Source organism: Apteryx rowi, unplaced genomic scaffold (genome assembly GCF_003343035.1).
Source record: "Apteryx rowi isolate R43461 unplaced genomic scaffold, aptRow1 scaffold_81, whole genome shotgun sequence".
Lineage (NCBI taxonomy): Eukaryota > Metazoa > Chordata > Aves > Apterygiformes > Apterygidae > Apteryx > Apteryx rowi.
The window spans coordinates 2611169-2638486 of NW_020451105.1; the positions used below are offsets into that span (position 1 = coordinate 2611169).

Here is a 27318-nt window from a genome sequence, read left to right on the forward strand (position 1 = left end):
TGGCTGCGTTTTTGGGCTGAATGCCATCTCACCCCAAACTGGGTTTGCCTTGTAGGCAGATGATGCATACGTTACACTACCTGACTCTGCAAACAGCTTTTCCTTCACTTCTTGCTGCCTTGTATATGTACAGGTAGAACAATAAGCACTACTTTGTAAATGGCTTTCTTACCAGTGCATTTCAATCTGTCACCCTTATATTGTCCGGGTCCATTTCCCCATTACTCCTTGTGTTGGTATGATTAATATATCATGATTAATATGTTTAATATGATGATAGTATATGATTAATGTGTTACACTTCATCCCTAGACCCAACTCTAAACTTATCCCATGTTTGTTCACAAATCACAGACGGCTCTGTTGATTTATGGGCGTGTGTACGCTTTGCGTCAAGATTTGTTTATCACTATAAGACCAGAACACATTCAGACTGTGACTTTTCAATTTCTCCAGAAGGATCTAGACCCTGAGATGGGCAATTACTTGCTTTTCAAGTGAAGCTAAACAAATTAATCATAAATGACATATTACTGGGAGTTTGATGAAGCTTTCATTACCTTGCTAGGTGTCTTTTGTTGAACGCAGAATGAGACAAAGGCTTACTTGTTCCGAGTTTACAAAAGGACAATGGGGCAATGTTGCAATCAGGAGTAGATTTTGATAGATGGAAGGACTTCTGGAGATAAAAATAATTTAAAAAAACAGCAATGTACTGTAAGAAGCATGCAGGAAAAAGCAATGGTGCACAGCTTTTCAAAGCAGAGGGAGTGACATTTTCAACAGCTTCTAAAGTACTTCTGACCTTCCTTCCTTTCTCCTGTCGGCAGGCAGGGCACCATGATGGGGGAGGTTATTGCTTTCTTTCCCACTGGAGTTGGTGCAACTCCTACACAACCACTTCTTCAGCCCTCCTTAATGCATCTGGTTGAGTTTAGCAGGCTGGGGCAGAGCAACTACAGGACCAGATGGCATTACTGTTTGGGACATTCGGTGGCTTGATTTTTCCTTCTCTACTAGAGTAAAACAGGAGTCATAATGCCCTTGAAGTCAGCAGACTAGCACTAAAGTAGAAGAAGTACAACTCCTTTATGTGCCTGTAAACCAGCAATTGCTTCCTTCCATCTCCATGGGGATAGTTTTCCATAGGAAAAGGGCTAGCAAGACGAGCCAATATAGTTACTGGTTAATAACAGAGTCCTGGAAATCTTCCAACTTCAGTAATATTTTTTGAAAGTGTCATTAATTCGTGCTATCCTACTTAGTACGTAATCGTGTAAAACAACTGAGTTTATTATTAAAGAATCTCTAATACTCTTAGAAATCTGATTCTCTGCTAAGTCATGAAGATGTATGTGCTTTAAATCTTTGGTAGATCTGGTTTGGATCAGAGATGAGAGGTTAACAGGGCCGTATCTTCAGTGAGCAGCTGAAAGTGAAGTAAAACAGTCCCTGTGTGGTTGCAGCAGTTCATGATTTGCAGGACTGAATTCACAGAGCTGCTCATGCTGCCGAAAATGTACGCTCTCAACTGCTGTTGATTTTTAAATTAAAAAAAAAGCAGCTTTATACACAGTTTACTTTATTGCTAGAGGGCAGGGAAATATAGGTAAGAGCCGTTAATCCCCAGCAGGCTGCTGGGCAGGCGAACAGACATAGATGGCAAAAGTTAATTAGAAACATGAGCAGTTTAACAGAAAACATATTTGTGATAATTGAGAGAGCAACGTCTCCAGAAAGGAAACTTTGCAGAGAGAAACTTCAGAGGAGAAGTGGCCACTGGTAGGTGAGTGTGATTTTTCAAGCTCTCTTTAGGCTCTGAACTAATTTCTTAGGAAGAACAAATAACGTTCAAAGGACAAAATAAATGACAGATTTGCTCTCACCGAGGGGGAGGGCTTACACTTACTGCCACTCATTTCTCTTACAGCTGGATTAAGTTATGTGATAACATATTATCTAGGTTCATTGCATAGGGGCACAATTGGTTTTATGTTTGTATATGGATTTTGCTTCTATTTTTGTGCATATGAAGATTTGAATGCTCCCCCAAGTGAAACAACTTCAGTTTTATTTTTCTTCTTACTTCTGCATTTTTATATGTTTGAGGTTTTTCTAAGAATTGAACTTGGACAGCAAAAATTTTGCCAAAGCAGAGGGAAGCCTTAGAAAATAATACTGTGTTTTTGCTAATGAAAAAGTATTATGGACTTAATAAGGGAAACACATTGCAAAACACATTTTTGGTTTGAATTGGAGAAAGAAATTGGAGAAAGATTCTTTTTTTCTTCTTTTTTTTTTTTGAAACAGCAAGTAAGTAAATGTAAATTACATAGTGGGAGTTTGTTGCTGCTTGTTCTGCTGGGTAGGAGAAAAATAACTGGGTTTTATTTTGTTTAAGTAATACTGATGTTTAACGTAGTGATACGTGTGTCTCTTTTTAACGTTCTTCGTATGAAGTTCCTGATCTTTCATTACAGAAGGAAATCTCAGACTAGCTTTAATACCAGACACTACCGTATTTTGTTGGGGTTTTTTTCAGAGTCTGCAGATAGTACAGCCTTCCAGCCCACAAGAATGAATGAAAATGTATCATCTTCAGTTCAAAGCTGCAGCAGTACTCTTGGTTGCAATAACTCCTCAGCCATCCCTCAGCCCAGCTCTGCTATTAAACCTTGGCGCAGCAAATCCCTTAGTGCTAAGCACACAGCTACGTCTTCCATGTTATCCATAAAGCAGCCAGTATCAGAGCCTCCAAAGCCACCTTCAGAAATGGTCAAAACAGCTCCCAATAGTCAAAAATCCATGCTTGAAAAATTAAAACTCTTCAATAGCAAAGGAGGCTCCAAAGCAGGAGGGACAACACTTGACTGTTCAGGATCTCGGGAGAATATCTGTGAAAAGCTAGAGACACTTCCCACCTTTGAGGAAAGTGAAGAAATTGATGCCACAAATCAGAATGTGAACAATCCAGGACCAATGTCCAGCAGTCCCAAAATTGCACTCAAGGGAATTGCACAAAGAACTTTTAGCCGGGCACTGACTAATAAGAAAAGTTCTCCAAAGGGTAATGAGAAGGATAAAGAGAAACAGAAAGAGAAAGAAAAGGATAAAACTAAAGACATTGCAAGAAGAACATCCATCACTGAAAAGCTGGACATAAAAGAGGAGCCAAAAGAAGAACAGACAGCACTAGCAACAACAGAGATGCCAAAAAAGTCCTCAAAGATTGCAAGCTTTATCCCTAAAGGAGGAAAGCTGAATAGTGCCAAGAAGGAGGCCTCTGCCCCTTCACACAGTGGAATACCAAAACCAGGAATGAAAAACACCACAGGGAAATCCTCAAGTGCCCCAGTTTCTGCAAAAGAAAGTGAGAGAAGCCGCAGTGGGAAACCTGGCTCAGGGCTCTCTCATCAGAAGTCTCAGCTAGACAGCAGGAATTCCAGTTCCTCTTCAAGTTTAGCCTCTTCAGAAGGAAAAGGAATAGGAGGTCTCAACAGTAGCAACAGCAGCCAAGCTGTCAATGGACCAGCAACTACGATACAAACTACAGGAAGCAATACTGTGAGTGTTCAGCTACCTCATCCCCAACAGCAATATAACCACCCGAACACTGCCACAGTAGCTCCATTTATGTACAGGTATGGTTAACTCTTCAAACATACCATTTTGAACATGATATTTGTATAGGAAGATTCATTTGTGATGCCTTTGTGGGAGGGTGAGGGAAGAAAGTGATGTAGATGCCACATCATGTAAAGCTTTTTTGCTTTGAGAAAGGACAATTTATACATTCACACAAAAATTATTGTTAAAGGCAATCAGACTGAGATGTGTAAGAAGTTCTGGTAGATAAGAAGGGGAATAATTGTATCTGACACTACTAATAGCCAACATCAGAACGCTGCCTCCTTGGTGTCTAACTACTGCTTTTGCCTTTTTCTCATACTGCATGGCTTAGGTTTGTTTTATACATCATGGGCTTAAAAGTTACAGTAGTACCAGGTAGTTTGACGCACGCATACTCATTCTCTTAAGTGTGGCTAACAGTGGTGAAGCTGCCTTGGTATAAGCAGTGTTGGGAAATCTTAAAGAAAAAAAAAAACCTATAGGTAAGACAGAACAAGAGCATGTCCCCTCCTCTATGCTTACATTTACCCTGAATGAAGTAAGCATAGGAAAAGCCATATGGGGTCACACCTTACCTCCATCTAGTCCAACATCTTCTGTTTGGCAATAGCAGTGCAGGATACCTAGGGAAGAGTATAAGAAGAGGGAAAACAATAATGAGGCTTCCTGAGGAGGTGCTCCCAAACTTGACCATGGTATAAGAAATTCTTGAGTCAGGTGGTGGGGTTTTTGTTTTTCACAGCCACCTGCTAGTTTCCTTTGATACCCCTTAACTCTTACATAGGGAGAGACTGCAAACAGTTGTTCTCTCATCATCTTCATGCTGCTCATGATTTCATAGACCATTATCCTTCCCTAAAGGAGTGTACCTTATAGGCTAAAATGTCCTAGCCTGTTTAGTTACTTCCTGTACAGCTGATGTCCTTACACTTCGGGCATCTTTGTTGCCTTTTTCTATGATTTTTCAATTTTACTATATGCTTTTTTGCCTTTGATCTGTTGGAAGGTGTAGTGTAAGAGATGGTTGACCACAGTCCATTTTTTTTAAATAAAAGAGAATGTAAATGAAATGAACCCGAAGCAGGAGGATACAGAACTATTTCTCAGGCCTGGGTAGGAATGCAAAATGGGAAAAGTGACCTTGTGTCTTCTGACCCTTTGGGTGCTGAGCTGCAGGCAAAGTGAGATTATTTCTGCTTGTATGTATGGAATAAAATGTTAGGTTTCCTTCTGGTATGCAATGAATGACATGAAAATGTGCCAGCTGGTAAAAATCAACCTGGTGAAAATCTGTATTAATATTACGTGTTCTGGATATCCATTGTTCTCGTGTCCATTTTTATCAGCATTTTTGTCACATCTTTGGCTGATGGTGGGACCTACCACTAATAATTTTTTAAAATTTGAGTTGGAAATTGCTAGTGCAGTTTGTACTATTTTAATCCATAACTAAAATAGAAATTGTCAGTTGCTTTGTTTATTCCTCGTAACATGCAAAGATGTGTTCATGATGTGTTGGGTTATTATATGTTTATGACTACCATGTCCTGTCAATAGCTAAAGCAAAAAGCACTCTATTTGGTGTTGATCTCAAGTAGTTTGAATATAAATAACATCTGAAGTGTAAAAGCAGATGCAAACCATATATTTGCTGTAATCCAAACACACTGATAAACTCTAGGTAATATTTATTTGACCTTCTATAAAGAACAGTTATTCAGCTATCTATTGGCAGCTGGAGGAAAGAGCTGAGAACTTAAAAAGTCTTTACTTTTCAGCAGTGGAAGAAAAAGGCCAATTGGTATCATCTTGTTGGCTTTGAAAAGAGAGAGGAAACTCAAATTATGTTGATTCACAAGGCAAATGTATAGTATTATTATAGTTTTACTATTCAGATGCTTTTTCTTATCTGCAAAATGCAACTGTAGGGGATAGTTGTATCTTCTTTGGTTTTCTGGGATTCTGCTCTGTGATCAGGCCTCTCAGCTACCTCCTCGCCTGGTTATTCACAGCTATGTCAGATTCCCTGGTGTGCATCTAGGGTTCAAACAGCAGTTGTAGGGAGGGGAAATGAGTGCAAAGTGCCAAAGTTAATGGGTTGCAGCAGCAATCTCAGGTTTTCTCTGATATGAATTAAGGTTACTTTAGGCTAAACTTCTCTGCTGCCTGTAGACTTACTTTTCTGTTTTTTTATGTTAAAAAAAAAAGAGAGAGAGAGAGAAATTATTTCTTTTGTATGGTGTCAACTGAAATCAAGATAAGTCAAGTAATTGTCTGCTGTGTCCTCTCTTTTGTAGAGTGCTCCTGCTTTTGACAGGAAAATGTCCAGCTGCTTGTTGATGTGACTCTAAGAGCAAAGCATAGGGCAACTAGTAAAATGAAATGAGTCCAGATATCTTAGATCAGAGAGAAGATTCTTATGAACCTTTTATTTCATGATAGCTGTAATGTCAGACCACAAACTGGAGTTTGAAGTTAGTTTTATCCATTCATTTATTTTAAAATAAAAATGAGACATGGTGCTAGTTATGGAAGGAAGATCTGGAGAAGTGGAGCACACCATCATGCACTACCTGCTTTGTGTTTGTGTAATACAGACTTTATTAGAGAGAATCAGAGTAATAGCCACAACACATGATGTTAGTGAGAACTAAAATTTAGCTGGAAATCCAAGCTTCTTAGGGCCCTATCTGAAAAGCTGTGAACCTTATATTTGACTATGAATTTTTTATTTTTTACAGCTGAGTGCTTGTTTCCATTTCTAGGACATAGTTCAACATGGGACTAATGAATTATGTAAAGGCAGTCTGCTGCTCTATTCTGGAGAAAAAGACAGAGTGGCTGATGGCGGGCACAGTTGTTTAGTTGCTTTAGTTGAGATACTTTTGATTGTGAGTGCACATCTCTGTTTTGTTTTGCCTTTTAGATCACAGACAGACAACGAAGGGAATGTAACAGCTGAGGCCAGCACAGGAGGGGTCAGCATGGATTCGACGCTTTACGTCAAAACTGGACAGCCTGGGCTCGAAGACCTCTCAGGTGTGTGTGGCAACATAACTTCCTAACTGTGATCTAGTCAAATAAGAATGGGCTAAAAAGCTGAAACAAGTTGGAAATCAGGAGCTCCCTCTTTGGGGGGAATCTGATTTGTTTTTATTTGGAGGGCTTTGCTTTTTATTAGTTATATTTCTTTTGGCTGCTCAGTGATGGAAACTGGCTATTAATATTTTGAATACTGGAGGCTCAAGTTCTACAAAGCTCTATGTCCCTCAAATTTCTGGAAATCATTAAAGTTGTGGGCGTGTAGTATCTTCTGGGAGATATACAACACCTTTTCAGATTAAGAACTTATGAAGGTCCTAATTTTCCCCAAACGTATGATATTAATTTTTTACTTTTTAAACTTTGCTTAAGACTTCAGAGGTTACAGAAGAGATTAAATTAATATCCTTGATGTTTTGATTAGTTTATAGGTTTGGAGGAATCTCAGCATTCACCCTCATTAATTCTAAGTTTGAGAAGTGGTTTTGCAGCAGTAAGACACCAAAATCCACCTTCAGTTTGCTGTGTCCAGCATACACAAGCCTAAATTGATTGTGATTAGTATATAAGTAGTCTAAATTACAAAGTACTTTTCATGTTTATCTCGATTTCCTGCTACTGTAAGAAATATTTGATAATGAGCAATAATTTTTAAGCTTACCCATGATAACAAAGCAATTTTTAGCAACTATATTCTACTAAAGGTATAAAAAGTGTTTTTAAGTCACAATCAAGTCTCTCTTCCTCCTTCCCTTCTGATTTTAGCAATGTCTATGTTTATGCTTATTGGACAGTTATATATTAGACAGTTGTATTACAGTATATCCCATCAATAGAATATCTCAATTTTTTTTTCTAGTTAGTCCTAGCATCCTCCAGTTTAATGTGAGCTTTGAAACTGATTATTCCACTTGGAAAGTCACAGGGATAAAAGTTTCACAACTGGATTAATTTAATCTTTCATTACATATTCTGTCAATGCCACATTTACACCTGTATATGCATATGCTGATGGCAAAGCCAAGAGGCAGAGTCATTGGTGAAGAAAAGGGCTGCAGGAATGCGTAAATGCACATACCTGCACGTATGATTTATATATAGCTGGATTAAATATTAAAAAGGCAAATAAAGGGCACAAGGATTAAAATCCTTGAATACAATTTTGGGTTCATACTCAAATATGAGAGCCAGCTCAAAGTAAGAGACACAGTGTCCTGCTTCTTACGCTTTTTCAGTATGACGTCTTAATCATTGCATTGCCTAGCCTAGATGTATTTCAGGCTGTGAACTGGGAAGTGTTTATAGATCACACAAGGTCTTTAGTCTTTAATGACAGATGTTATGTAAAAACAAACTATTATTTAAGTAGAATATGTAAGTTTGGGATCCAAAAATGCAAGAAAGCRTGACAACCTCAAACAATGGAGATGCAAGAACCAGTTGTGTGTAGCCAAACTCCACAGTCAGCAGTAGTCAATAAAGGAGTCTTAGGGGAAAATGAACAAACAAAACAAAACAATTCCTCAACCCAATTAAATTAGAAGAAATAAATAACAGATTTCTTCTTTCCCTGTATGGACATAGCAGCTATTGATGCTTTTAATTTAAAAGCACATATTAAAAAAAAAAAAAAAGGGAAACTGAATAGTTTAGTGATACTTACTGCATATTCATGAAGAGCTAAGTGATTTAATAATTAATTTTTAGTAGCACTATCCAATGTCTGTCCTTTAAAAATCTTTGTAATTCATGTTTGAATCTTATTTAAGTAAAATTTTTATATCAATTTGTGTTTGAAAGTGATCTCAATATAAATAACTTCAGTTTTACTTCAGCTAAGTCTTTTGTGTGTTCTTTTAAGAACTTATCTAGTGCTTGCCTTCCTATCTATGAGAGAAATGATCTGTGAAAGAGCACTCTGACCTTTGTTAGGCTAACGGCATATAAATATTTTATGTTCTTAGCTGCAGTAATTTGTAGATACATGAGTGCAGAAAAATGTTTTCTGTCCCAGAGACCCAGTGGCTAAAGCAATCAAGCTTATCAGGCTGCTATTTCTAATACAGCCAGGTCATAATTATTTGATCATTTAGCCTAAGTGAAATGTATTGTCGTTAGTTTATATACCAGGGAGTAGAGGCCCATATGAAAAAAATGGTATCATGGACACTGAGCCATTGGTGTTTGTCTCAGTAAGGCCAATAACTGTATAAGCATAAAAATCTATCTTCCATTCCCCAGATAGTTCTTCATGGTTAGGGCTCCATCAGTTTGGTGAGCCCCAGTAGGAAGTCTGTGCTAATGCTGCTTTGCAAATAGCAGAACAGGAGAAAATTTTGTTTTGGAACAGACTATTTAAAGAACAGGGTTTCTTAATGCCAAGTAAAGTAACCCCCTAACTTTCTGTCATAGATCACTCAAGTAATGATACCTGTGTTGTGATGTGGACAAGCAAAACCTTTTGCTGTTTTACCTAAAATATCACTCAGTATGGAGCACCCAGTCAACAGAATTTACTTTATTAGAAAGTTGTTGTTGTAGAAAGGGATCTATTTAAAATGGGAAAAGAAGATTTGGTGAGAATATAGTATTGGAGAGATTGACTGTGCTGGGTCAATGTTTATTGTGTCAATAGGAGATGGAAAAAATGGTACTGACAGCGTATATGTTTTAATGAGGTTGAAAGTTAACCAGGATTTAAACTGGGTCATGTGGGGAAATGACAATACAGAAACATCTCCTGCTACAAAAGAAGCCTGTGAAATAAAGTTAACGATACAGAGCTGGCTGGGGCAATGGCAGGTGCCTGCTCTAGGGCAATGGTATCTGCATCATTATCCATTTAGAGTATTAAAAAATGGAAAGTCAGAAAATTGTGTTTGACACAGATGCAGGCAGAGATAACAGCTCAATTCTGTGCTGTTTCCTGCTTATCCTTTCTAATGGTTTATTTTTCCTCTAGAAGAGGATCCAGAAACTCGGCGATTACGAACTGTGAAGAACATTGCTGATCTTCGACAAAACTTAGAGGAAACCATGTCCAGTTTACGGGGAACCCAGGTCACTCACAGGTAATAGCATGCCTGACTCGATGAGACCATTGAAATAACTGTTCTTACTTTACATCTCTTGGATCTGGCTGGGTTGCATCCTTGAAAAATGGTTAACACTGACAGTGGAAGAAACTAATCTTCTCTTTTCTCTTTAAAGCACAGATTTTGAACTGTGTTCAATGTTTATCAAGATTTATGATGAGTAACTGATAGTGGCAGATTGTATATAGAAATAAAGTTGGAGAGTAAGCACTGCTTGTTAAATGCATTAGGTGATGTTTGAATATAGGTTACCATTTAAAATGTTACTTCATTTTATTCTTGAACAACTTCAATGCGTTATGCCCCTCTCCCCAGTGTGTAATATTTTGTTTAAACAAGCAGGTGAGCTGTGCTTGACCCACTTGATAAAGTGCATAACTTGAATTCCTGACCAGTCTTTGAACAAACAAATTTTTCTTATATTATTAGTTACCCATGTTTGTAATTTTTTTTAGTAAAGCACTGTTTGGAAATCTCTAGCAATATTTAAAAAATGCTGTAAATAAACAAAGGCTGTCACTATGTTTAAACATTCGGTGACTCAGATCTTTTCAATGTTCAACATGAAGCTTGGGAGAATATGATGTGTGGCCCCTAATGAGGTCATGGTCCTATACAGTGCTCAGTGCCTAATGGACTCTGGTTCATTGGATGAACTCTTTGTGCCTTGGCTTTGTATCCAGAACTGAGCAAGACCTTGAAGAGATGAACTCCCAATGGATCTATTTTTCTTTGAAATTTCAATTAATGTGACAACTCATTATGATTTAATTACTATAATCACAGGATACCTTTTTTTTGCAGTATATACTTACGTTATACTGCAAATAGTACAGTGCTGCTTATTTTAATGAATATTCTCTATAAACAAAGGTAACAGTTTGTTAGTTGACTAGGAAAGGAAAAGAGTCCAGTCACTCAGACATGGATAGTAGATGATTTAATATGCTGATGCTTGTCAAAAACTGTATTTAGAGGCTATGACCTGAAATGCTTTTGTAACCAGAGCGCTATATAAATATTACCAAATATTTTATATATAATATAAATATTTATTTATATATAGTATAATATATTATATATTATATTATATATAATTATATATAATATAATATAAACAAATAAATATAAATGTTACCAAAAATTTAATAATATATTAAACATAATATAATATATAATATATAATATATAATAAAATACAATATATAGTAAATAATATATATAATAATGGTATTATATTATTATATATAATATAAATATAATATAAATAACTAAATATAAATATTACCAAACATTTAATTCATAGATATGTAAAATATATTTTGAAAAATAGTTTTACCTTTATTTTTCTTTTTTTAATTTTATCCTTTCCTCAGTGTAGATATAGCTACCATCTTGATGTTGCATACATCTCCAGGGTATTAGGACTGTTTCATGAATGCTGCCAAAAAAAGAAGAAAAGGTGTCAGAAAAATAGCACTTAGGTTGATGTTCTTTTAGTGAGCTTAATATGCTACTCCCTTGCCTAGAGTAGTAAGAACATTTTACAATAGGGTTATATGTGATTGAAGGTGACAAAGTTACACTTTGATACTGTGGGTAATCCATTAAAAAGTCTCTGCTTACATCTGCTCTCATATATGTTAAACACTTGGTGGCCTGGGTGCAAGGGTATCATTATTTAAGAACAGTGTTGGAAGAATGGATCTAACTGTCAGAGATCTGTAGCAGGTAAAATCTGTTGGTGTTGTTACTTGTATTTTGTAACTGGAGCGTTCAGAACGTAAGGGTCTTACAATTCATGAAGTAACATCACCTGAAATCTAATGGTGTTCTGTATGATAGCAGTATATGTTTAATCAGGGGCATTTATTTATTTTAGCACACTGGAAACTACATTTGACACCAATGTCACTACCGAAATAAGCGGTCGCAGCATTCTCAGTTTGACGGGAAGACCAACACCATTATCGTGGAGACTGGGACAGTCCAGCCCCCGCCTTCAGGCAGGCGATGCTCCATCAATGGGAAACGGATATCCCCCAAGAGGGAATGCCAGCCGCTTCATTAATGCCGAGTCGGGACGTTATATGTATTCAGCACCTTTACGGAGACAGCTAGCATCCCGCAGTAGTAATGTCTGCCATGTGGACATCTCTGACAAGGGAAGTGATGAAATAGATCTGGAAGGCATCACCATGGATGCCACTGGCTACATGAGTGATGGAGATGTGCTGGGCAAGAATATCAGAACTGATGATATCACAAGCGGGTAAGCACCTTTGGTTTTGTTCTCAAATACCACACTTCATGGAATTCTGTAATTTTTGCATTGCTTTAAACGAGGCTATATTCCTCTTGATTATTAAAAAAAGAAAAAGGTATTATACCCATTTTAATAAGAATTTGGAGGGACAGCTCATGGTTAATTTAGCCAATGGGATTTAAACACATGGTTTAAGCTTAAGGATATGTCAAAAAATTTTCCTAGCTAGGAACATTACTCGTGCATGTGATTAAATGTTTTCTTGAATCAGGGTCATTGTGGAAAGTCAAGCACATACCGCAGCATTCATTTATGTCCACAAGATGGAGAGAGTGAGGCATTTTCTGTACTGTTACTGAAGCCTCTTGCTGTCTGAACTTTCAGGAGAAAGTTCACTGAAAGGAAATGAGTTTGCACATCAGTGTGTAGGGTGAAATAGTTGCACATGCAAAATAAAATCTAACGAACAAGTTAATATAAGTTATAATACAAGAAATATGAACTGACAGACAATTATTAACAAGGTTTTACATCAACATCTTACCTTTGCCTTGACTGGAAAAAGCATTTGTTCTTTGCTCCAATATGTCAGTATTCAGGTCCCTCCAGAAAGTATAGTCATTTTTGATTTGCTCAAATATATCAGCCTTAGACTGATGCTAAAAATGATTACCGAGCTGAAAATGACATATTTATCTCTTTACTTATTTATTTTTATAACAGCCTTTTACCTGTTTGGCCACCTTACATCCTTTGCTTTTCCACAATGTTTATAGTAGTGTTTGTTGTACCTTGGCTTAGCTGGAATATTTAGTGTCTGTTACTGAAGCAGAAAGTTAGAATCCAGCTGTTTCTTTGCCAGTAGTTTAACTGGGAAGCAATCTGGAAACCACCATTCATTCTGTCTTTTCTGAATATATGGATGTTTTCACTCTGTCTTTCTTGAAAAGTTGGACTTTATTTGGCTTGCTTTCTTTGAGGAGCATATAGTAAAGAAAGCAATGCAAAAATAATATAAAATTCTATTTCACATAAAAGCACCTTTAGCTTTTGCTACATTAGTAATGCATCACATCACTAAAATTGTCTGTGCTTTTGCAAAATAGATCAGCTTATACCTGCATGTTGTCATGTTTATTGTAATCACAGTTATTGCTTTTCCTCAGGACTATGACCTTTATTCAGACTTACATCTATGTTGGTCTAGAAGTGAAGAAAATAAATTCTGAGTAGTGTCATTGTTTCTATAGAGTGCTTAGAGTAAGAACTAAGCAGCGTCCCTGGCAGAACTGGGTCATTTCCAGTTTCTGTTGTTTGTACCCTAGAGGAGCCCCAGTCTTTGCAGATTCAGTAAAGACTGAACTTTAGTCACTATATAACATGCAGGTTCCAGATGGAGAAAAAGGAAATAATAAGAAAGCTGTTAAGTTCATGAATGATATTTCCAGAGAAATCTGTGGCTTCACTCATCTCCATGTATCATTTCCTATTCTGTGACTCCCTGGTCATCCTGTAGAGTATGAAAGTCTCTAGAGTCCAAAAATACAACTCTGGTCTTTAGATTCTGGGACTGAGGGACTCATAAAGTAACACATGTTTTTGCTGGTTGATGCCTCTGTCACCTAAAGTGTATCAAAGCAGTGAGTTAAAACCAACAGTTGTCACACTAACATTTAGCAGAACAGTCATATACTCACTACAGCTCACCCCTAGTCTTGATCATTACAACATTTTTAATGAGAGATAGAGTATGAGACAGAGTATCTGACTCTTATTTCCCACTAGTTTTTAAACAGGGGAGATAATTTTCAGTTTTTCTCATATAATCAGCCACAGATTGGTAAAAGTGGTATCAATAGATTGGTAAGAGAGATATCAGTTTAAAATTGTTTTGACAAGAAGAGTTGTTGTGTGTATAAATGTCTTTCTCTTCCATGTCTGTTGCCTTTATTTAGTAAAATAGGCTTTTGTAGCTAATGTGGTTTGTTTTATTGATTTAGATATCATTATTTTAACCAATGACTAAGTTCCAAGGGCAGAATCTGTATTACAGGTCAATCCATAGTCAGAAGACCCAGTTTAATTCTCAGATTGTTAACTGAGTTCAAAATTTGGGCAGTTTGGAGGGCTTATCCCGCTGTACTCATGTACATTTAAAATGATCTTTCCTGAAAGCAGCCTCACAATGCTGGGTTTAAATAGTCTGTGGAGACTAATCATATGTGCAGATTCTGTTAGAGGGGAGGCCTTAGTACTGATTTGAAATAACAACATTGGATATAATCCCACTGTCAACTGAGAGATTTAAACCTTCTGTCTAAGAAATGAGGGTGTTAGCTTTGGTGAATCTCACTGACACCTAGTAATGCTGGATTGCCATCTTCAGTATAACCAGATGTTTTGGTTTGGTAGCCTCAGTATCCTGAGTTATCTTCCCCAATGTCAGTTTATGCTCAGTAGTAGAAAGTAGGATAGTATTGTGTCTCCATGGGAGAGGGATAATATACTGCTTAGAAATTAGAGAGGTTGCTTGTAAAGAAAGTATCAGCATAGCTTGCTGCAGAAAGAATCTCTAAGATCAGCTTTAGGGTGAACAGGCCCAATATTTTCATAAGCTGAGTTACAGAATGCAGAAAACGGCACAAAAGGGCATTTGCAACATGAATAGCTCTTTATTAACTGGTATATGTTTCACTTTGTCATTTTCAAAATTGTTGCAATGCTGTAGTCTGCAACCTTGGATCTGTGTTTTTATTGGCAAACTGATAGAGTAGGAAGCCAAAATATTTGTTACAGCCAAAATAAATTCATTAGCCAAGATAAACTCTTTTAGGCCTACGATCCCTATGCTTTCTCTGAAATGTACTGGGTCATGGGAAGTCTCATTTGGCCTCCCTTTCTAAGTCTGCTCAAGCATAGCTCTGGCAGAAATTAGAATCGATTTCATAGGGTTAGAAAGAGTATCTTTTCCAAATGGGCAGAAAATATCTGTTAAACAAAGTCTTCAGGTATGGATGAAAGGAAAGAAGTACTCTTAATGAGGAAGCTCAAACATCAGCAGAATGACAAAGCAACAGCACTGGGATTTGTCCAAAGAGGGAAGTAAGCAAGGAAGATTCCCAAGTGTTGTGACCATTTGTGACCAAATGTGATCATTTACCTGGTCCCACAGCTGGGTGACCTTTGGTGCTTTATAGGCCTAGTCAGAAATCTAGAATCATTTCACCTATCCACTTCAAAGAGTTAAACGGTCATTCTGGATGAGGAGGTTAACTCATTACTTTTTTGGATTTGTTTGGAAGGTTTTGTCTACTTTAATCTCCCTATAGCTGCTAACCTTCATGTTCTTCCCCTTCTCTTCTCTCGCCCCTTCTCTTCTCTCTAATGAGATGTAGAGTTAATTTCCCTTTTATCTTTCCTTGAAATGGAACAACAGAACTGTTGGTCAAAAAGACCCTTTAAAATTCTTTTCCTTTAATTTAATCAGTCTTCTGACCCTGTTTTCATTATCCTAATATGCAGTTTTCTATGCAGAATCAACAGAGTGGATATGTTCATTAGTGTTGGTCAAAGATTTTCTCAGGAAATGGTTTTTGGTCTGCAAACACCATTTGTCAAAACAATTTCTTGCAGAAATGTATCTGTTCCAGCTACCTTCCAGCAGAATGTAGATTTGATGATTTGACATCTCAGCTGCCCTAGAGCCCAAACCTCCAGGCAGCGCAGATCTGAGCAGTCCAGTGTGCGGCCCACGTGGCCGCGTGCCACGTGGGGCTGCGGGGCACATGGTCAGAGGCAGCCCCCTACCAACGGGAGTGTCTCCGTACTCCCTCTCTGAGAATCTGTGGGGCCAAGCTTGCTGGTGCTACCATGACTTCCAAGGTCTGTGCTACAAAGTTACGGTCTGGAGGACCTGGGAGCCCTCAAGTGCTGCTCAGTTTCTGAAAAATGGAAATTTCAGGTTTTATCTAATTCGGTTTTAACACTGATTGGTGCACAAAGCATTTTCCCTAACTCTCCGAGTGTATCTCATTTAAGAAGTGTTACAGAGTGACTCTCATACCTTACTTCAGCCTAGCAATTAACTATTTCTTCAGCTATCAAATGAAGACAAAAGGGTTTGGCCTACGTACTATGTTTCAGGGGCCCTGTAATAAAATTCTTCTAGCACTGACCTCCCACAGGTGCAGCTGCTGTTATGGGTGAGAGAACATTTTGGCCCAGACTTTATACCATTTGGTTAATCTCCCAGTTTGATTGATGCTATGGGGCTGATATGTTCCCATTCCAGATCCCTATTGCCACAACCTCTTAATGTATTTGTGTGTGTGATCCTCATGAGATTCTGATTTCTTCTTGTTTATTCAAGCCTTTATGCTCCATGGGGATCCTTTTTCAAGTGCTGTGAATTCAGAACTTAGATGAAGGGAAATTAGAGGGCAGAGCAGGCCACTCTGGGGTGGGGAATCTGCTTAATGACCTGCCGCTGCTCTGGTCAAACAACCACATAAGGGAATTGTGCTCTAGCGAGAAATCATCTTTGTGGTTCAGAGGCCTGTGTAACCTCAGGGTATATGGCCCAAAACCATCTTTGAAACAGAGTTCTGTTGTAGGCTGAAAGAAAAGGACTATGCATTTTGCTGCTAATGAAAAATTGTTCTTGATAACAGTAGTTAAGAGTCATGTTTCCTTCTAAGCTCTCTGCAATAGATATGGTTTTTGCTCCAGGTAACGTGTGGCAAACTGGAAGTCAAGAGTGGTAATCATGGTATGAATAAGAACCTTTTCAGTCTGTACATTGACTGAATGTTAGCTATAGTCTTTACTGAATTATTTTTTGTCATGGTGAATACTTCTATCTTTTTTCTGTACACTTTGAGTTACAGTGGGTTAGTCATTTTATTGGACATTGCATTTGAAGTGGTGTGCCTTTGGTGAGTGATAAGATTTCATCCAAGTACAAATAATGGGTGAAGCTGCATATGCATTCCTTATATGGCTATAACACATCACCATGACTAAGAATCATTAGGGGGTAGTTTATTTTAACTTATTCTCCCTGTGAGCATAGTGTTTATTTGAACTGTGTTCTGTCTGGGCTGGAACTGTTTTCTTACATTTTGATCATTTTGGCATTGTAGAATGGTAGTTCTAAGTGGTAAATAGATAATTAGCACAAATAGTAATAAAGAAATTAGCCAAGCAAACTCAAAATGTTGACCTTTATGAAATGGTATTAGGATACCTTGATTTCTGACTTCTTAGTAAACTATGTTGAAGCTAGTTCAGTACTAGCTTTTGGGTTTAGAGAGTTGATGTCCTAGTGCTAATAAGAATGAAAAGAAAAAAATATGGCAATGTTTAAATATACAGTAAATCATATCCCAAGAACTGTACTTAAAAAATCTTTGTAGAGGATATGACTAGACTATTACACAAGCATTTTCAGTATTATTAATGTTGTATAATAATTTTAAAATAAACTTAAATTTTGCACTCAATTCAAGAATTGTTCCAGTGTCAGCTCCATTTCTTGTCTATAATAGTGTTTAATCAGTTGTCACAAACAGTATCTCAGATAATGTGCTATCATAAAACTTTTCTTGCTATTTAGGGTTCAGTACAGTAAGGCATCGTATGCCTGTAAGTCATAAACATATCCTTAGAGATCAGTTGGGACCATGCATTTTAATCAGTTCACCTCAGACAATTTAGTAACTTGGTTGGAAAGCAAAACCCAGGGTTTACAGCATCAGGAATGAGAACGTTTAACTGGTGACATTCAGATATTTCCTTATATTCTTCCCCCAAATTGCCATACAGTCAACTGTACAGTGCTTGGGTCATGTAAGGTCGTATACACTCTTTGCCAGTAGGTCTAACTCACCATTTGTTTCATGTGGTATTTGCTGCTTCCTTGTTCTTTGCTGCTGGCCTAACGTTAATAGCTACCAAAGTACCCAGCAACAGTGATCATCTCACTCTGTGTGTCTGCTTCTGTAATACACACCACAGTAGTGTCTGAACTGCTCCTTTAGTGCCAACAGGTTTTTATAACTTGAGCAAAAGGACTGCTTCTAAAGGACAAAATGTGGGCCGACTCTGGGGCTAACCAGTAGAGGGAGATGCAATCACATGCACTATGCCAATATGAATGATCTGCACGGAAGGATTAGGCTTGGTTGAGTCGAAATGTGCCGTGGAGTAACTCTGTCGGCACTCCGGATTCCCTTCTAAGAATCTATTAAGCAGCAGCATTCCCTCGGTGGTTTCCTTTGGTCCAAAGGAGCTCCTGTAGCTAACAAAATTAAAGGGGATGATGGGAAATGGATCACTTGATTTATTTCTATGATTTTCATTGAAATAGGTAATGAGAAGGATTTAGGCATCTAAATCAAAACTGGCATATACAAAAACCCATTCAACAGCTGCCCAATTCAGGTGTAACTTGAACTTGCTATAGTCTGGCAGTCTGTGCGCTGTGTGTGTGATCATTGCCACATCTTAAGTAATGATTTTCCACCCATGTTTCACTAGGATCCACAGTGGTACTTCCACACGTGAAAGGTGTGGCCTTGGGTGTTTCCCAGTCTTGGCAGCCTCATTCTGACAGGTTTGGGCTCTCACGTCATGCAATTAAGAGTGGTTTCTTTTTAAAATGTGTCTGTGGGAGGAGGCAGTCCCTGTTGGACAAGGCACTCAAGCGGAAGCGAAACGTTACAGTCTCTGGCTTCCTTTCCCAGAATGGGTCATTCACTTTATGTTAACAAATCCCTGGCTATATTTCAGAAAGCATCTTGGGAGCAGAACCCCAGGACTTAGTACTTCCTCCTTCCAAGTGCTATAACACCGGAGCTGTGATTTATTCTCCTTCGTATGGGTGATCCTTCCAGCCTACTGCATCTTTTGGGTTTCATGCCCACTGGCCCAGCTTTGATAAGGTGGATGACTGATGCACCTTTCCCATCCTCTGGAAAGCTTTTAGTCTGGTGTTAGTGTTAGCTTAGTCTGGTTGTAGATAAATTCTTTTGTGAGGTGAGAAATGTGCCTTTTAATCTCTTCAGGCAGAGAAGGAAACTAAGTTCAGCATCCAGCAAGAACTCTGAAGTATTATGTAAAAGGGACATCACAACCATTGCAGTAAGCAAGAGAGCACTGCTGTCTTCTTTCAAGCAGTGCTTATGTGCTTTCCATTAGGACTAGGTTCCTGCCTAGGCCCTCAGTAGCTGGAGATGCCAGCCTTTGTTTGCCTTGATTCAGGCTCTTAAGCTCTGGAGAGAAGTGGGACTTCAGACGCTCTCAGCTACTCTGTGTTCACTGTGTAGGATTTTTTTTTTTTTAATTACCCTTTAGAGCTGCTCACCTTTAATCTATGTATCCTGGACATAGATTTGCGCTAGAGAGGCTTTGCTATAGACCCCAGACTTAACATCTCCCGTGGCCTAACTCCTGTGGGCATGGCAACCTTCCCAACTCTGAGTCAAGGCAATTTAGGATTAACTCAGTGGCCTCACCAGAGTGAACTAAATCTGCTCAGAATTAAAGACACAATATTTTAGGAAAAATGTGGGAAACTGCAATAAATATAAGTAAACAGGATTGCTTCTTAAAAATAATTATGCTTTTATTGGTCATGTGGTTACAACAGCAGAAATTCTTTGTTCCTAATGTCTCTTAGCAAAGTAGTCAAAGAGTAGAGAGCCGCCCCAAATCCTCTGTGAAGTCTGGGGAGGATCCGTCCCAGTCTCTTCCCATGAGTTTTCTCAGGTCTTGCTATGTTCTTAAACACATTTTTAATCACCTGGTTTCTTTGAAGCCCTTTTCAAGGAGCTGTTAATAGTTAATATTGACATTTGAAGTTTCTCACTGCCATAGCCAAGAGGTTTTCTTCAAGATACAGTGCTGCATTCATTTCTGAAGGGGCATTCAACTCCAAGATGGACAAGAGGAATAAGTAAAGCTTTAGCCCATTCTTTCTTTTCATAAACAGCCTGCAGAAAGGGGAAGAAATTGAGGCAAACATAAAAATCCTGTAAATATAGTATTTATATTGTACCTAATATAATATAAAAATACATTATAATCTAATCTCTACTAACTATAGCTCTTGAATGTCTGGTTACCTTAAATGGAGGCTTTTCAGTGCCTAATCTGTGTCTTCTTTTTGGATGGGCTGATTTACATTTGTAAAGAGTTTCAAAAATGATGGTGGGGCAAGTCTCTTCCCTGAGGAGCACACAGCTTAAATTGAATTTGACAAAGTGGGATTGAGTCAGTGCTAGAAGGAGGATTATACACTAGAAGAGATTTTTGCTCTAAAACAGGAATGGACCCAGTGATCTGAGAGGTGCCTTCTTTCAATTTAATATTCTTTTCTCATATACCAATAGCTTCTCTTAAACTATATCTAAGACTGCTTACTCGACAGGAAACCAATTTCTTCAGAAGTTTAATAAGAAGCCAGAGTCCTGGGGGGAATAGATGAGAGGGCATATATGAGATTTCACCTATGGTGGCAGCAATCACTGATATCTCCTGGTCTTCCTTCCTTTAGCAAATGGAAGTTTATAGCAGCAGACCTGTAGACTTTTTAAAAGTCAGATCCAGATGAGGACACATGTAGAAATAAATGTAGACCTGGGCATCAATGACCAAAAATTGTTACTGTCTGATGGCTGTTGAATGGCTTATGTGCCAGGTAGTCTTACTTCATCTCCAGGTAGAAAGGTATCGATCTCACAGAAACTACTTCTTTCTGTTACTTGATTTTTCCCAGAAAAAGGTCTGAGGACAAAGTAGTTAGAGAGGTAAACTTTTTTTGCTTCTAGACTACTTTGGACAGTGAATAAGCGACTATTGTTGTTAGTTCTTTACAGTTGGGAAGTTTCTTCATGTAAACTATGAAATTAAAACATACTTTGTTGAAGTTTTACATAATCTCATTTCTTCTTTCTTACCTGTTAGTGGAACAGGAATCTCCTTCTTCCCAGCAATGACTATCATATTTGAGATTGACAGTCATAGACTGTTTTTTCTGGCTTATTCTGGATTTGTGTTTGAGCATGTTCGAAACAATTTATATTTTATTAATTAGCTTGTTAATTTATATTTTAATGATGGATCATTAATTGTAAATAGTTACTGATTATTAATAAAAGTCTATTAATTTATAATTTATCCTCACACCATCTCCATAAAATCCAGCTGCCTTAGTTATAAAAAGAAAATTTGAATGAAATGAGCACTAGGTTTGTGTTTCTATGAACCTGAAAGGTAGTATTTGGATTGAATGTTAAGGATTTGGGTGTTGTATTAGCAGTACCAAGCTGAAAGCTCAGGACATGATCCTGTTCCTGAATGCCTTTGTTGAAATGTTGAAATTCATTGGATCAAAAATTGGAATTTAAACACAACACAAAATCCCAGGCTGGTTGTTCCTTGTGGTTGTTCCTTGTGTTATTTTTTAATTTAAGGCAGGTTTGTGGACAGGGTATATGTTCAACCCTTTGGTTAGAAAGATGACTACTGTGCTGATGGTGGGCGTTGTAGTGGAGAGTGGTCAGGCAAGAATCATGTTTTGAAAGACTTGGAGAAAAAATAGGGGAAGAGCATCTGGTCCAGTATCAAAGTCATTACAAAAAGGGCATACCAAATTTATACTAATCGGAGATGTCTGGGGTTGTCATGATTCTTCAGTTAGGCTAAGAGCACAGCACAGGTTCTTTTAAAATCGTATTTAAAACAAATTCCTGGTTACAGTAACAGGAATGTTTTGATCACATTTATCATACTTCAGACAGAGTAGTGGAGACTTTTTTTTTTATGTTTTTTGTGACTGGCAAAGTTAGACTCCTTCTCCGATATTCAAAGCTTGTTAAACCTCTCGATCTTATTTAACCGGCTGTAATGACCAGTGTTTCCAGCAATCAGTGATTGCTAGGACGCTGCAACTGAAGCCTAATCAAGATAAACATTTGAAGGAAAGCATTCAGCAAAACAGTGCTATTACTGAGGCGAAACGAGAATATTTTTGAGTGTCAGAGCGTATGCGGATGCCCAGAATAATCCAAAAGCTGTAATTCCTGAAAGCTTTGCGTTGCGCGTAGCTGTGCTGCGGGGCGGCTCTGCGGGGCGGCTGCGGAGGATCGCGGGCTGCCTCTGCCCCGGCCGCCCTCGCGCCAGGCGGGAAGCGGGCGCCCGGAGGCGGCGGTGCTCGGCGCGGGCACGTGGCGGCTCTCCGGCTCGCGGGCCCAGCACTGTGCGGCGGGCGATGGAGGGCTGCCGAGGGCAGGCTTGCCCAGCGCCTCGCGTGGTGCAGGCCTGCCCCCCGCTCCTCCTCTCCCTCGGCTCTCTGCTGTGAAAACTGGAAGACTCCCATTCGGAGATTAAATGCTGGAATGAATATATACGAAGCGGTAGCGTTGTCGGACCGTAAAAATAAGCGTGCTGTTGGCTGTCTGGGTGCGAGGGCAAGCGCAGAGCGCGGGCAGAAGCCAAGTGGCTCAGCCTGCTGGATTCTCCTGATCCCTGGTGTAACCCAGGCGTTTGCTGTGCCTGCCTTTCATGAAAGGGCAATAAATCACTTCAGCATCACAAATATCCTAAAAATATTGCACTTGGAAGGACTTATTATGCCATTTCAGAGGTGCAGAAAGGGTGTATTTGGAAAAAGAAATGAGAAGTTTAAAGGTCCAGGTTGTCCTGGGAACTCCAAAGCAGATTCTTTTATGCCTGTAAAATGGGGCAGGAGGCCACTTTTTTCTAGAAAAAAGTGTAAACTAGAAAGTGTTGTGGAAGTTCCAGTTATGTGTTAGAAGTGCACAATACTGCTCTTGTTTAAAAGAAAGAGGGTCAGCTGATTTTATTTTCATACTGATTAAGAGTAAAGCTATGGAGATGAATATTAATCATTCATTAATCTCTGAAAAGATTAGAAATTAGAAGCACTTTTTAACGGATGTCATCACTGTCTCATTCATTGTCCATTCTTTAGGTATTACTCTATTTGACTTCAGCAAAGGTAGTCATCCCCATCGTCTGTTGGTACCATCCCTAAAAGAACCTGAGCTATTAAATTTTTTGAGCATCTAGAATTTACCCATCTGTATAAAAGCCACAGAGGCTGGATACTACATGTTTTCCCATATCATATATTTAAACTTTTCCTTATGTTGGTGTAGGTAGAAAGATATTTCAAAGTACTTGTTTTAGCACTGAATGTGCTTGCAGAGTTCTGGTAATTCACAAATCTAGCAATTTAGTACAAATTTGTCACATTTTCTTAATAAGAAAAGTTAAAGAAATAAAGCTAATAAATAACTGGCTTAATAAAATTGGTTAGACTGCAGTGGGCCACTGTATAGGAGACAAAGTTATATCAAAGAAAATTTTGCCTATATTCAGGAGCTGGGAAGGTTGTTGCAGGTGTTGAAGGGCACATCAAGTTGAAAAATATGTTCTTAGAATTACCCCCCGCAACAGCACACAGTGATTTATGCAAAGTTATGTTCTGACACAACCATAGCACTGACTACTTCTGCACCTGTAGGAAAGACCATATTTGTGTAATTGTATGTTGAAGCCATGTTGTGATAAGTCAGTCCAAGTTGGGTTGGAATGTAACTTCTTACACACTTTGAATTTTGTGAAATCAATACAGTGGTAAAGGTTTTCCTTTTCATCTTTATTCAGAATACGTAAGGTTGTTTTAGAAGCTTCCATTTGAGGGTCAAATGATGCAACATGTGCTAGGTCACCAAGGGTAGTTTTGATTTTTCTGCAGAAATGAACAGATACCAGCTAATACCGTTGAACAAATATACTAGCATTACTTATCATATAGATGTACAGTGGGGCAATAAATTTAGGTAGCATTAAGTGCCTCTAGAATTAGGCCCATTGTCATATTTATATTTCATAAGAACAGTTATGCCTGCCTCTTTAATTTCCCTTCATCTTTTCCTTAGTGACAGTTAAAAGTGTGCCTAAAATAAACTTTCATTGAACACTGTACTCTCCTGCTACAGATACAATTTGATGGCAAACCACATTGAGTAACTGGAACCTTCAGTAGTTCAAATATGTTTAAAATATAGTTTTACATCACTGACTATTTTTCTCAGTATGTACAGGCAGAGAATTAGAAAGAAAATGATAAAGGTGTTTGTATATAAATGCAGGATAATATTTCTTGGTTTTATTGCTCCCTGACTAAAACCTTTTAAGATTGTCTTTAGAAAAATATCCCTTTGTTATATTCTTCTTTGTCATAAGATAAATCTGCAGCAATACTAATGTTGTATTCATAAAGGCAAGATGCCTTCTGAGAGCCGAGATGATTTTAAGTTTGAAGGGAGGGAGGGAAAGGAGGAGAAAGCAATGACTGGAGGTTGGTGGTACCAATATCTTTTACTGTCTCTTCTCTTGAATAGCCTGTGGATAGTAGAGAATCCTGTGTTTTGAATGCATTTCTCTATGTAGTGTTTAGAAGATAATATTTCCCCCATGTTCTTTGACATCACTGTTTCATGCAGCACTTCAGGCATCACTGCTTTGGACATCTTTTGGGAATTAAACATTCCTGGGTATAGGACATTGTGTGTAGCAGAAAAAAGCTTTCAATCTGTGATTACACAGACCTCTTTCAAAATACAAAGATTTATCTCTCTTTGTTCCTACATGGAAGAAACTTGTCCTATTAGTGTAGCTGGTAAAAGTCCTATTTTATATCTGTGCTTTTTTACAGTGTCTTACTTCAAAAAACTCGTAATCTGCAAAAGGCATGTACCTTCCATTGACCTACGCAGGATTTATGAATGCTTAGCACCACTGAAAATCTGAGTTAATTTTTTCATTTGATGCAACTGCAGAATTATTTTAATCCATCAGATTGCTGAGCTTCTATGTAGAGGATGAAATTTTATATTAGTAAAGAAGTTTTCCATTGCCTTCAGCATGATTAACTCTTAAGAGTAATATGTTTCATTTAACATATTCCATGTAATAAGTATGGAGAACAGTCTCTTTTAACTTCAGCTATTTTTTTATTTTTATCAAAGGACTAGTTATACGCCAGAGAATGGTAAAGTCTGACAGCAGAGCTAAAAGCTGCATTTTCAAATGTGTCTAACAGGTATTCATACAGAAGCATACTGCATGTGCAGACAAGTAACTGCAATAAACCAATTAGCGTATGTACATTAGGTGTTTCTGCAAAATGTTTTTTGCATGTTTGTAGAACAATGTGGTTTTAAGCTCCACTTTTCTTTTCTTTTAGTAGCTTAAGGAAGAGAATGTTCTTCCATGATAAAATTTTTATAAACTGTGTCAAACAAATGTTAGAATACAAGACCTAAGGCAAATTCCACACAAGTTACAGTGGAGCCACTTGCCTGGCTTTTTGCAGCCTTTGTTTATGAGTTGAGAGAATCTTGTCCCCACAGAGGCTGCTGTGCGGAGCAGAGCCTTGGGTTCGACTTGACTAGCTTAGCAACCTCTTTGTTAAGCTCCCCAGAGAAGCTCCTCGGTTGTTCCTGGGAAGGACCTCTACAGATTAATGCAGCTAACTCAAATGCTAAACAGCAGATTGTGCAAGGTTTATTGACTTTTTACTATTTTTATAAATGTAGTAATTGAATTTGACTTCACAGTCAACCACATCTGTTGCAGTAACATCTGTGAGGAAAATAGTGGAAAAATGCAGAAACAAAGCGTGTGCTATCTGCTTTACCACTTTCCCTCTCAAGGGTAGAGGGATGGTTGCCTGAAGCCAGGAGTGGCTTTCCTTTCTTGCTGTGAATGAGGAAGTCTTGCTGTAAGGGGAAAAGCTATGTGCCTTTTTAAGGAAGAGCAAGATATCTTGTGTTTCTGGATGCCGTTCTGTGGGCTGCTGTTGTTTCACTAAGAGCGGCTAAAGAGTTCAGAGGACACAATCTTTTCAACTCCTGACTCGGTGAGGTAGGTTACATATCCAGCTGTACGCCAGAGATAGCACTGTATTGCTAGAGCTGTTGCATGTACTTGATTCTCAAATAGTTGTGCAAAAAAGTTTATGGTACGTGTACACAACTATCAGTACTGCTCATGTAAAGGTAGCTGGGCTGGCAGGCTGGTTGTGCTAGCAGGGAGCTGGGGGCACACGAACATCTTGAGCCGAGCGGGACTTGCTTCTCAAGTGTAAAGCTAGCTTCGGTGTATCTGTATGTGCTGCGGTCAGAAATATTTACAGAAATGAAGCTAAAACAAGAGCAAAATCCTCTTGTTTTATTTTGACACTTTGAACTTGTTTGCATTTTACTTTCATGAAAGGCCAGAAAACTTTTGAAAATATTGTTGAGAGATTGATGTAGTGCAGCTTGTTGCAAAGCTGTTCAAGAAGAAGAGGCTGGAGTAACCTCTTAATTTCAGTATGTTATTAATATACCACAATGTTTTATTAACATACGACACTGAAGTGCTGTGTAGTTCTACATCTTTTTAACTGTTCTTTTTTTGATTACCACTCAAGTCGTGAGTATGGAAATTTCTTCTTTGGTGTTTCAGAGAATTGCAGTTAAACTAGGCCTTCAATGGCTTGTCCAAATATCAGTCTTTTATTAGTTTTATCATACTGACTTAATTATGTTAAGCTGGACAGCTAACCTATACAATATTGTTTCTTCATGTATAAATATGAGCTTTTGTCTTCCATGTGGAAATAAATTGTTTGTCTACTAGATTTTAGAAGGCTTTGAGATCCTCTAGTCACATTGTACTTCTGCAGACAGCAATAATCATAATGCAGACGTCAGCAAAAATGCTAGGTAACACACAACCTGCGTTATTGTGATCAAAAACATTTATCAATTCTTCTCCAAAAAGTGTCATCTCTGCTCTCTTTAAAATTCATTTTTATTTGTCTAAACCAGAACGTGAGAAATGTGCCATCTTAGCAATTTGTGAAGTACCATATATTCACCTGGTACTTTTTAATATCTAAGGATAATAACACTATTTGATTGCAGATGTCTGTGGGAATACAGATCAGGGTTGAAGACAGAGCACAATGTAGAGGCCAAAACAAGGCTGAAAAAAACTTTTGCTTTATGCAGCAAATTAGATTTCTGACAATATGTCTTGGGATATTCATTGTTCATGGACCATGGACAAAATCTAGGGTGAAGTCAATGGGATTTTTGCAGTTAACTTCAACAGTGTTGAGATTTCCCGAATGTTGTTTTAGCCCTTGCAAAATGGTTCAAGATGATATAACTTGTGCATTTTTTGGACAGTAAGGAGTGACTAATA

General features: G+C 38.1%; 1 protein-coding gene across 3 annotated transcripts in view; it reads left to right on the forward strand.

The window, feature by feature from the left end:
- Positions 1–27318, forward strand: part of NAV2 (neuron navigator 2) — a 242389-nt gene that overhangs the window by 126407 nt on the left and 88664 nt on the right. For all 3 annotated transcript variants that reach the window (XM_026089351.1, XM_026089354.1, XM_026089352.1), the window contains 4 exons: positions 2543–3641; positions 6557–6669; positions 9635–9743; positions 11650–12039. In XM_026089351.1, the coding sequence (XP_025945136.1) occupies positions 2543–3641; positions 6557–6669; positions 9635–9743; positions 11650–12039 (1711 nt within the window). The remainder of the gene's footprint in view (positions 1–2542; positions 3642–6556; positions 6670–9634; positions 9744–11649; positions 12040–27318) is intronic.